This window comes from Coptis chinensis, chromosome 7 (assembly GCF_015680905.1).
Source record: "Coptis chinensis isolate HL-2020 chromosome 7, ASM1568090v1, whole genome shotgun sequence".
In the NCBI taxonomy this organism is placed as follows: Eukaryota; Viridiplantae; Streptophyta; class Magnoliopsida; order Ranunculales; family Ranunculaceae; genus Coptis; species Coptis chinensis.
In genome coordinates, this window is record NC_141462.1 from 86,643,340 (window position 1) to 86,655,837 (window position 12,498).

Here is a 12,498-nt window from a genome sequence, read left to right on the forward strand (position 1 = left end):
TGCACTACCATTTTCAACTCCTAAAAGTTGATATTTTTAGATCAATAGTCTAGCAAACCATATAGTACATATCCATATCCATATCCAACAGTTAGGTATTCTTCACATTTTCGTGCGCTTCCTTTCTCTGATGCTTTCATTTTGTGAAGCTAGAGTTCTGTCATCTAACTTATCATGACTGAGATAGGTGAAAACAAATTTACGGTACATAACTTCAAAAGGATATGACAAATAAGTATGAGATAGATTCTACTACTGATTTAGATATATCCATCAGATATATCTTGTCAACCGTGTGCCAGAAAATATACAATATTATGCGGAGATACTTTATATACATCGATACTTATATACAAATTGTTTTGAATGCCAGAAACAAATGTCTCACCTGATATGAGTATCATAGGAAGCAAATACAGAATCTGGAAGAAGAAGAGGCAACTTATCTATGTAAATAAGGAGCCTTTTCCAGTTCTCTCTGCATATGAAGGATGCATCAACAGCCTCCTTGTTATCAGTGTAAATCCACAGGTCACCAGAATTCACTCTTTTGAGGCTATCTCTACAGAAGGGGCACGACAGGGACCGTGCACGCCTGAACAATAAGGAACATTACTAGTCAGGTTTGATTTCCAATTATCGCTAGCATGTGGAAAGTTCAGAATGTTTTACCGAACAGCAACAGTAAAAGCTAAAGCGGAATTTGGGAACCAGGACACCCCTGTATTTTAAACAGTAACTCGTTGGTTTTACTTTTGGCAAAGAACAAGATTCTAAACCCAACTGATAAACCAGAATTGTGAAAAAAGCAAAGGACAAAACAGAACAAAACTAATGCAATTTGCAAGTAGCATAAAGCCCTAAAGGTTGACAGTGGGGAAAAAAGACTCCTTTTCACCAGGCATAGTAATGTAAATGAGAATACGGTTGGCTTGAAGCACAAGTCTGCACCAACTTTGAAATGGCTTGAAGCGTAGTCTCAAAGTTCTCCCTGTTCACAGAATTAGAAGACTAGAATTCCATTACAGGTCAGCAAGACCAGAACCCTTGGACCAGAATTCAATTACAGGTCGACAAGACCACAACCCTTAAACTAAACATATTTTTCATACAGCAGGCAAAGTGACATGGACAAATCCAGCAGAACAACAGACCTAATTCTCCTTCCAAAAACTCCCCCAGCTGGGAAATTCTAGCCCCCAAAGCTAATACTACGTAGGGCAGGGAATTGAACCCGATCCGACGCGAACCCGAATATGTCGGATCGGGTTCGGATACATTTCTATAACCGTATTTAAACTTGGGTCGGATACGGATAATTCAGATTCGAATACATGTTTCGGGTAATTTTTCACATTTTTAGTGTTACCCAATCGGGTTTGGGGCTCGGGTTCGGATATTATGAAAAAAATCGGATTCGGATATTAGCATATCAGACCTGAACCCGACCCGTTCCCTGCCCTACTACTACGTCTGTGAAATGTTGAACACATTGAAGTACAATGTGTGACACGAACTCAATTGGGTCATTGGTTGAATTTTAGCCCGCATCAAGTATACAACAAGAAAACTTTGTAAACTGCCCAATCTATTAAGTAAACCAGCAGTATTGCCAAAGTAGAAAGACACTCTGAAAAATAAAATAGTGAAGTTATCAAAGCCATAATAAGGGTATCAGTGTCCGAATGGTTTTGGAAAACATTGACAACACTTTTTTATACGTTTAGATGACACCTGAACAAAGTGTGAGGCTCAGGCGGTCCTGCCCTCCCGAGAGTTGATTGACTTGCACAATTTTAAAATAATACTAAAAATTAAAAAAAAATTAAAAAAATGAAGGAACAAGTATCCAAAAAAAAAAAAGATGGAAATCACTATTTTGTATTAGTTATTTTCCCAGTAAGCTACAAAAAGTATTAATAAGAATGAAGATCAAGTGCATAGTAGGACAGCCACCAAAGAGACATAGAAAGAAAGAACGAAGAAAATAACAACCAAATCTTGTTCTCCAAATAATAGAGTGCCCCAAAAGACAAAAAGCTAAATGACTCGAATTGAATCCCATCCAGGTTCCGCAACTAATTACACAAAGGAAAATGATTCCCTTCATGTCTAAAATCGTGCAAGGAAAAAACAACACCTAAAACAGAATAGTGTATCCAATTGCACCCAAAAAATCCCATTACACTCAAAAAGATCCTTAAATGGTGAAGGGGGCAATACACCAATTCCTCTTCTTGTGCATATCCCCCCTCCTAATTGAAATATTACTCAAGCAACAAGTACTTGGTAAGAAAATGACATACTAAAAACCATTTGTATGTGTAATTGTGTATTATTTGCACTCCATGACATGAAACAAGATATCAAACTTTATTTTCTAAGTTCTTTAAAATTCAATGTCGAACCCGCAAATCCTATTTTTTCGGGTTCCCATGAAGCGTACTTTGTATAATCGTATCCAAGCCAGAATTTACAACGTTACTAGTATAGTAGTATCCAAGCAAACCAGTAACTTGTCGTATTCCATACAATATTATGGAAGACACAAAAATAATCGAAGTTAAAATAGATATAATTTTGGACATAATTAATGAAAAGTCCAGAACAAAAACACCCACAAAAGGCCTCAAGTTTTGAACATTATTTGTTTATTGGTTTGCTAGAGTTTAACAAATTTATAGAGGCAACATACATCAAAATTGAAGATTACTGAGCTCAAATTGAATACAGTTCCCAAGGAACAGTACGGTAAAGAAACCTCCCAATTGCCATCTCTTACTACAAATGAGCTTTCTTAATATTCCCCCCCCCCCCCAAAAAAAATAAAAAAACCCCACACACCCACCAAAAAGGAAAGAAAAAGAAATAATCAATTGAAAACTTCATAGAAATAAAATTAGATACGGAAGCATAGAAGAATCTAAAGTATAGATTTTTCTCCACAACTTTGACATTGTTGAGCAACATAACGTACAAATCACGAGTCCTGCTATGCCCTACAGAAGTATGACTGACACTTAAAAGGCTTAAGCCCCACTCTAACCACAGGAGCATATAGCCTCACAATGGAAAATGTTTCTTGGGATCAAAGGCACACCTCAAGACTGAGGAAGAGTTTTTTTCTAAATTTAACTGTTCATCCTATAAATTGCTGGTTCAATTCACTACATTTTATGAGATTAACGGGAAACCCTTTACAGTCCACCAGCAAGGTCAGGAGAACTCATGGATAATAATTTAGTTATTCTAATAACTTAATAATTAAGTAAAAACTGAAAAGTGTAAAATGTTTACTAAAGAAAGAGCATAGTAAAAACAAACTACAATAGATATATGTTAAATGACCATGAGAAAATGCCTACCAATCTCGATAGCACTTTAAGCACAAAGCATGGCTGCAGTTAGGCAAGACAACTTTACTGTTCATCTCCATACAGATTCCACATTCTTCTTCTCTCTCCATATCAAGTTCAGAGAGCTTTCCCTTCTCTAGCTCATCCTTCTTTTTATATTTGGTTGCGCAAACCTCTTTTTGTTTTCGATCCTCCACATCAGTGATTCCTCTTTCAAGTTGCAATAAGGAAGGAAATATGACAGCTGCCCGTTGGAAAACATTAAACCCTTAGTAGTATACCACCATATGAAAACTACACACTACCCGAATTTGCTGAATAAAGAAACAGATTAGAAGAAAAGTTCCCCCACAAGAAAACAATATTACATCAAAGAATGTCAAAGTTTACTCCTTTTATATTAACTCACCATAAAATTCTCGAATACTAGCTTTCCTTTCATGAATAGACATAGTGGTTTTACCATCCACGTAAGCCTGCAACAGCTTACTATATTGTCACACCCAATGAAGTATAAAGTCGAAACTTGGTACAACTTCCATTTTAGGTGAAAAAAAAATTAGTATCCATCACTACACAGACCTGAAAACTAAAACCAACATAATTAATGTCTATGGAAACTTACCTTATAAATAAGAATTCTAAGCAATCCAAGTGCACCGGCAAGGTTACAGTCAGTCCATTGAACAAGGAAAAGAAACACATGTGCAACTGGACTATAAGATAGTCGCATTTGAATACATCCACCATCATATTCCCTTGGATAAAGTGATGCCCTGAAACCACAAACATAAGACATAGCCATTAAAAACAACAACAGATGAAACCACATAAAGGAGCAATCCCATCTCTGAAAAGAAAGGGGTGCTTGGATCACCAGAAGAATGTGACTCAACCAACTAGAGACAGAAACCACAAGCACCACACTTCACTATACTAGCTAGTACCTACTTATTCACACAATAGATTAACAAGTTCAAGCTATGGAGCACAAAAGATAGGTAGAGCAAATAGCATTAAATCAATAAATTCTAGAAAAAAAAACAATTCTTTACACACCCAAACACATATTTCCACAAAATCTCTTTCATTTAAGCAATAAAACTAATTATAAACACTGACTTAAAATAAAGTTGTAAAAAAAAAGAAAAAATAGAAAGAGATATTACAGAGTGTTGGCGTGTTGAATATCTGCTTCCAGAGCCTTGAGTGAATCCTTGAATGACTTTCTCATCATGACAACAACAACAACAAAACTCTTTCTTTCTCAAACAATATCCCATCCAACACTTGAAAACAACTATAAATTTTCTACCTTGACACACAAAAAGAATAAATTTTTAACAAACTATAAGTTATATACAAGACAAATGGAGAAGCCCTTTGATGATAGTACTCTTTTTTTGATATTGGTGAGAGAGTGTTTGTGAAGGTGAGGGGTTTTACTGTAACCTTATTATAATAATAATATATATTACTATCTTTGCCAACTTAATTAATTAATTAAAGCTCGTTTTTAATACACTGTTGCTTTACGCACACGTATTCTGCTTATTAATTATAAAATTAAGGTGTGTGAATAGACTTAGATACCCTTGTTTATACTGGATTTCACGAGTCTTGAGTACAGTGTCCTGAAATTTTGGCTATGATTTCGCGGGGTTTTTCTGTTGTTAATAAGCAGACAAATACTTTCTTCACCCTAAAAACAATTATTCCGGGTCCCACCTTTATATTATGTGGAAATCTATTTATCAATTTCTTGCTATAAAACCTTCATTGCATATGTTTCCCATCTTGAGTTAATGTACTTTCATTGGATCAATTTCTTCGATCTTTGCTTTATTTTGTATTTTTTTTTTTAATTATATATCTATTGTAGTAAGATGTTTTCATTTACATGCAGCTAATGTTGACTAGTTAAATACCACAATCTCCATCGTTTAGTTTAATTATATCTTCTAATTTGTAGGCCACGGCGCGACTATTGTATTGTACTCATGCATGGATAAGCTAAGTTATGCCACAGCCGATTCTAACTTTATCTAGCTTCGTCAGCCAGAGTACACCAAGGCATGTTAGCAGGTGCACTTCTAATCAAGTTGCATGTCACATTGTCACCTCACAAGCCACAAATGATATAGTTTCCTCTAATTGCTGTCTTTAATTTGTAAATATCAACTTCAATTCTAAATTCTGAAGACCAATTAACGTGATCGATACGTATGTGCAATTAATGACAGGAAACATTATGGTTTTCTCAAATAGAGAGAAAGAGAGAGTTTTGAATAATACGAACAGACATAATTCATAATTACATACAACGCTACGTGTGCACTTAACGAAGAATATAAAGATCAATTTGACGATGATTGATCTTTGTTTCGAAGATTTAACCGCTATATGTCGATCCTCTAGTCCAAAATTTAAATGCTTTGTTCACGCGTCCATCGATCATTTGTATGACAGGTTGGCGAGCTTAATTTCTTATTTTCACATCTTTAAATTTCTTCCTTGTGAGGGCATTGGTTTCTTTGAACGCCACTGTTTTTTTTCAAAATGACAGTGAAAGAGGGAAAATGTATTTTGTTCACAGAGCTCTTGTTTTGTTTGTGTTTGTAAGAATCTGAGATGTGATGGGCCTTAAATGAGTTCACGACACCTTAGTGTTAATCCAAAAAGATAAAAAGAAATAAAGTAAATAGAAAAAGTGATTTTGGATACACCCATAAAAATACATCTCTATCTAATTTTAAAATAAATAAATAAAATAATTTTAAACACATTTAATTTTCTAATTTTTTTTATTTTTATTAGGCGTACGAGTACCTAAAATATTTATTAACTAAAACAAGTCATATATTGAATGTAACGGGGGACGATCTTAAAAAACCAAAACCCAGACACTTAAATCTACAAATGGACCTGATAGGGAGTCTGCTAAATATCTCGTGTAAAAGGTCACAAGGAATGTGATAGTTAAAACTCTGTGCACGCATCTCCTCCTCATTTTCTTCTTGGTCGATCTGCAGTCTGCCCATCCTCCTTTTTCCTCGTTTGATAAGCTTTTTATCCAGCTTCCTTCACATTGCAGATTTGCAGCAAAGAACAACCAATACTAATACGTTTGAAATTCTTATTTGGAAAACATAGGAAGCGAATTAAACTTAAAAAGGTATGAGAAAACTCTGTAAAGTTTATTGATATTGAATGATTGAATCGTTTATAGACTACGTTCTGCTTATATAAATCAACTACTCGATTACTAATTTGAATTGAGGAAACCTTCTAAAAACAACCTATTTCTAAAGTATAGACTAATCCTAATTAGTAAATAGCTACTACATTACTGTCATGGGCTCCTGGTATCAGGTTGAGATGCAAAAGTGTTTAGAGGAATGCCAACCGTACCAAACACTCCTATTCAAACTAGGAAACCAAGTGAACCTTTCCTAAGCAAGCTAAAATTCATTCTAAAATAATAGAAGGTAATCTAATTAAATCTAGCTCTTTATTGCCAGTAGCATTTGAAAATATACACAACATGATCTTTTTAGGCAGGTCTTAGAATTTTCTAGGGCATCTTTCGAGTTCATTTGATTGATATGTTAGGCGTATAGTGGGATTCTGGGGTAATCCCACGGACCACATTATATAGTTTGTAAAAAAAAATGTAGTTGTTGGATTGGTTTGGTCGGTGTTGGGGGTACCTAAAACCTTACGGGTGCCTTGATGTTTTATATAATAAGGGGTCTGAAGACCAGTCATCTGAAGACCAGAGGGACAGCTCAGCAATCATCTAACAACATTCTGTAACCAAATGTAACTGATTTGTAACAACATAACAACTCTGTAATTAATTGTAACTACTTGCTTTGTAGATAGTAGTATAAATAGGAATATTTCTGTAAGTAGTAAGTGTAATGAAAATCATTTTTACAAATCATTTTGTTATGGTATCGGAGCCAAATACACCTCACGGTGCTAATTGATCCAAAAACAGTTTTGAGATCCATCAATTTTCTTCAAATCAATTCATAAAACCTTTCAATGACAAGATCAAATCATACAAATTTACCTTCTTCAAACCCTAATTCGATTGTTAATGGAGTTGAAAATCAAATCACTCCTCAACTCAATGAAAATCAGATCAATGATCATTATCAAGTCAATGCCGCTGTTAATATTTCGGCATCTCAAATCAATATTGCTGCTGCTTCTATTCCAGCAAATCTTCAAGAACAAGTTCAAGAACAATTTCAAAGCTTCAACAACATGACTTCAAATTCAACAAGTTTTTCACAAAACTCACAACAAAATCAAGTTCCTCAAACCTTCTTTATGCCAAATCAAGGTTATTATCAAGGTTTCAATTCTATTAATGGTTTTCAAACCTCAAATCCGAATAAGAACTACAACTTTACAGGCTTCAATGCTCCAATGGCGATTCCACCATCAAGCAACTCTTATTCGTTTCAGAACATCTCAAATATGGTTCCATTAAAGCTAAAGCGAGATAATTATCTCATGTGGAAGCAAGTCTTCATGCCTATACTCAAAACACATGATTTGATGGGTTTAATTGAAGGTACTGATGTTTGTCCCCCTAAATATCTTATGAATAATGCTGGAATTTATTCAACTGTTACAAATCCTCAATATGTTGTATGGGTAAAACGTGATCAAATGCTCTTAATTTGGATTAATGCTACTTTATCTGAAGAACTGCTTCCTTATGTTGTTGGAGTATCTACTTCAAGAGAGTTATGGCAAACTCTAGAAAAGAGGTTAGGAACAATATCTGTGGCACATATTACTCAGTTAAAAACACAACTACAAGAGATTAAGAAGGGTGATTATTCAATGGCTGATTATCTTCAAAAGATCAAGATGATAACTGATAGCCTAGCTGCTTCTGGTTCTCCTGTTGATGATGCTGATCTGATTTATCACACCTTAAGAGGATTACCTATAGAGTATCACTCATTTACTACATCAATTCGTACAAGATCTGTAAATGATCCAGTTCATTTTGAAGAATTGCACGGTTTACTTTTGAATGAAGAGCTTACTACTGAACAATGAAATAAAGGACTTCTGAACACAGAACAGATACATCAAGCTTTTGTAGCTTTCAATATCTCCAATAGAGGCTTCTATGGTTCAAATCGAGGTTATGATAGAAATAGTGGAAGAAGTAATCAAAATGGAAGAGGAAATGGTTCTTATAGAGGTAGAGGAAACTTTAATCAAGGACAATCTTCTGGATATAACAGTCCTAGAAACAGTAACTCTGGCAATAGAGGTTTTAGTACCAATGGTGGAGGTTTTAGTCCCAATGGTGGTAGTTATTACAAGAATTCAGGATACAATAATACATGATCCTCAAGGCCACAGTGCCAAATCTGTAACAAGTTTGGTCATATTGCTTTGGACTGTCGCAATAGGATGAATCACAGCTATGTTGGCAGGATTCCACCTGCAAAACTTGCTATGCTAGCAAGCTTCAATGATACAAAATTTTCTGTTCAAACCAATGATACTCAGTACTATGATTCACCTCAATTCAATGAGTCTAATCACACATCAAATCAAGCTTCATCTTCTCAAGCTAATGACTCTTGCTGGTATGCTGACACTGGTGCATCCAATCATCTTACATCCAATCTTAGCAATCTTGCTGCTCACACTGACTACAAAGGATCTGATAAAGTGCTCGTAGGCAATGGACAAGGTTTGCTTATTCTTCATACTGGTTCTACTACTTTTAAAATATCTAATTCACATCATCCATTTCATCTTAGAAATATCTTACATGTTCCTCATATCAAACACAATCTTCTTAGTGTTCATCAATTTGTCTCTGATAATAATAGCGTGTCCTAATTTTTTTACTCCCAATGCCTTTTTTTGTCAAGGACATGGCATCGGGGAGGATGCTTTTCCAAGGCCCAACTAAAAATGGATTGCACCCTCTACATTTCTCATCATCATCATCTCCATGCTTCTATACTCATACTGCATTCATATCAAATAAAGCTTCAAATTCTACATGGCATAATAGACTTGGACATCCTGCCTCTTCTATACTGCATCAACTCATTCAAGACAACTCTATTAATGTTCTCATTGGTTCAAAGAACTCTTTTTGTACTGATTGTGCTATAGGCAAAACTACAAAACTTTCTTTTTCTTTGTCATCTTGTAAGTCCACTGCTCCTTTGCAGTTGTTACACATGGATTTGTGGGGTCCCTCTCCTGTAATTTCAGTAAGTGGAAATAAATTTTTTGCTACCATTGTTGATGATTACTCTAAATATTGTTGGATTTTCCCCTTACATACAAAATCTCAATTCTGTCTTGTGATTCAATCATTCAAATCATTCATTGAGAATTTTTTATCACACAAAATCAAAACTGTTAGAACTGATAATGGAGGTGAATTTGTTAGTGATATACTTGAAAATTTTCTGTCTGTTTCTGGTATTTCTCATCAATTTACTTGTCCACACACTCCAGAGCAGAATGGAGTGGTGGAAAGGAAACACAGACATATTTTGGACATGTCTAGAACCTTAATATCTCAATCTTCTATTCCTTCGAAATATTGGGTTGATCTTTTCTCTACATCAGTTTATCTTATAAACAGATTGCCTTCATCTTCTTTGAGTTTCATTTCACCTTGGTAGAAACTTTTTCAAAGAAAACCAGACTACTCAATGCTCAAAACCTATGGGTGTAGTTGTTTTCCTTGGTTAAAACCCTATACCTCTAACAAGTTAGAGTTAAGATCCAAACTCTGTGTTTTTATTGGTTATTCTTTGAATCATAAAGGATATAGATGTCTTCATATTAATTCTGAAAGAGTGTACATTTCTAGGCATGTTATATTCAATGAAAAAGAGTTTCCTTTCAAACTACAAGATTCTTCTTTCAATTCAAATTTTCCTTTTACTATTCCTAGACAAGTCACTCTCAGTTCTTCTGGTCCTTCTCATCTTTCTACTTTTCCTGAATCATCCATTTCTACTCAATCTATTTCTACTGAATCACTTCCTACTTTGAACTCTGGTTTACCTTCCATTTCTACTCAGACCTCAAATCTGTCTAGTATCATTCCTGCCTCCAGCTCATCAAACAATCACATCATGCATACTAGATCTAAACAAGGCATTTTCAAACCTAAGGTCTTTCATGCTATTAAACATCCTTTACCATATGCTCTTCAAACTACCTTATCCTCACTTCCTCCAACTCCTAATTGCTTTTCTCAAGCCATAAAAGATACAAATTGGAAAGATGCAATGGTGAGTGAGTTCAATGCTTTAATAAAAACAAATACATGGATTTTAGTTCCACCCTCTTCTTCTCAAAATCTAGTGGATAATAAATGGGTCTTTCGACTTAAACAAAAGGCAGATGGCACAATTGATAAACATAAGGCAAGACTGGTAGCCAAGGGCTTTCATCAGCAGTATGGAGTTGATTACTGGCAGACATTCAGTCTTGTAGCCAAGCCAACTACAATAAGATTGATACTGTCCATTGTTGTGCACTACAACTGGGAAATTAGGCAGTTGGATGTATCCAATGCATTTTTACATGGTCATCTGAAGGAACACGTTTTCATGAAGCAACCACAAGGATTTGTTGATCCTACAAAGCCACACTATGTTTGGAAGTTGCTGAAATCTATATATGGCCTTAAACAGGCACCTCGTGCATGATATGAAGAACTTCTTCAAGCTTTATTGTCCATTGGATTTATTAGTTCTGAAGCTGACCATTCCTTATTTATCAAGAGAGATTCAAAGACAGTGACCTACATCTTAGTCTATGTCGATGACATTCTTATTACAGGAAGTTCTAAATCAGTGTATCTTCAAGTGATCACTCAACTCAGTTCAATTTTTGCTATGAAAGATTTAGGCTTACTCCATTATTTTTTGGGTTTGGAAGTTCAGCGAAATGAAAAAGGCCTTTTCTTATGTCAGACAAAGTATGCATATGACTTGTTGCAAAAAGCAAACATGGTGGATGCTAAGCCAGCACCTACACCAGTGTCTTCAAGCTGCAGGTTAGATTCACTCTCAAGTGAAGTCTTGTCTGAACCAACTATATATAGATCATTGGTGGGGGCTTTGCAGTATTTAACTTGGACATGTCCTGACATTTCTTTTGCTGTGAACATGGTCTGTCAATTCATGCATTGTCCAAGAGCACCACATCTTGCAGTAGTAAAAGGATCATCGATATTTAAAGGGAACTATTAGTCATGGAATTTGGTTTATCAAAAGCAATTTTAAATTCATGCCTATACGATGTCTTTGATTGGGCGCTTGTCTAGTGGACATGACGTCCATTACCGGAATTTGTGTCTTCATAGGTCACAATCTCATCTCATGGTCTGCAAAGAAACAACATCTTGTTGCCCGATCAAACACTAAAGCTGAATACTGTGTCCTTAGCACACACAACACCGCAGAGTGTATTGGATTTGTGCCATTCTTAAAGACTTACATATTTTATTACCTCAACCACCTTTGATTTCCTGTGATAATATTAGTGCTATTGCTTTAGCGAATAAAACAGTTTTCCATGCTCGAACAAAGCATGTGGAGATAGACTATCACTATATCAGGGAACTGGTTATTAACAAGGTTATTGATATTCAGTATTTATGCACTAAGGATCAACTGGCTGACATCTTTACAAAAGGTTATTGGATTTGTGCCATTCTTAAAGACTTACATATTTTATTACCTCAACCACCTTTGATTTCCTGTGATAATATTAGTGCTATTGCTTTAGCGAATAATCCAGTTTTCCATGCTCGAACAAAGCATGTGGAGATAGACTATCACTATATCAGGGAACTGGTTATTAACAAGGTTATTGATATTCAGTATTTATGCACTAAGGATCAACTGGCTGACATCTTTACAAAAGGTTTGTCTATGCAGAGATTTAAAATGCTACTTGCCAAGCTTCAAGTGATTGCATCTCCTTTCAGCTTTGAAGGGGGTAATAAAGGGTCCAAGAACAAATCCCAAGACCGATCCAATGAAGGACACTCAAAGAATCATCTAACAACATTCTATAACCAAATGTAAGGGGTCTGAAGAACAGTCAATGAGGGTTT

At 35.3% G+C, this 12,498-nt stretch overlaps 1 protein-coding gene across 2 annotated transcripts; it reads right to left on the reverse strand.

Annotated features, from left to right (window-relative positions):
- Positions 1-225: 225 nt before the first annotated feature.
- On the reverse strand, positions 226-4,882 carry LOC147489623 (E3 ubiquitin-protein ligase AIRP2-like). Of its 2 annotated transcripts, XM_086571535.1 has the most exons (6): positions 4,526-4,844; positions 3,982-4,132; positions 3,766-3,832; positions 3,366-3,600; positions 673-721; positions 226-595 (listed from the first exon to the last, which is right to left on the reverse strand). In XM_086571535.1, the coding sequence occupies exons 1-6, from the start codon at positions 4,591-4,593 to the stop codon at positions 563-565; spliced, it is 603 nt and encodes a 200-aa protein (XP_086427661.1). In that variant the 5' UTR covers positions 4,594-4,844; the 3' UTR covers positions 226-562. The 2 variants fall into 2 exon arrangements, with proteins under 2 accessions (XP_086427661.1, XP_086427660.1); XM_086571534.1 differs by lacking the exon at positions 673-721 and having other exon boundaries at positions 4,526-4,882.
- Positions 4,883-12,498: the final 7,616 nt, after the last annotated feature.

What these genes read in the sequence shown, in the direction of transcription:
- LOC147489623 (XM_086571534.1), bottom strand. Translation starts at nt 4,593, where the DNA reads ATGATGAGAAAGTCATTCAAGGATTCACTCAAGGCTCTGGAAGCAGAT. An exon ending in TTAGAATTCTTATTTATAAG is followed by an intron (nt 3,833 to 3,981) that starts GTAAGTTTCCAT and finishes AAGCTGTTGCAG; the next exon opens with GCTTACGTGGATGGTAAAAC. An exon ending in TAGTATTCGAGAATTTTATG is followed by an intron (nt 3,601 to 3,765) that starts GTGAGTTAATAT and finishes TCCAACGGGCAG; the next exon opens with CTGTCATATTTCCTTCCTTA.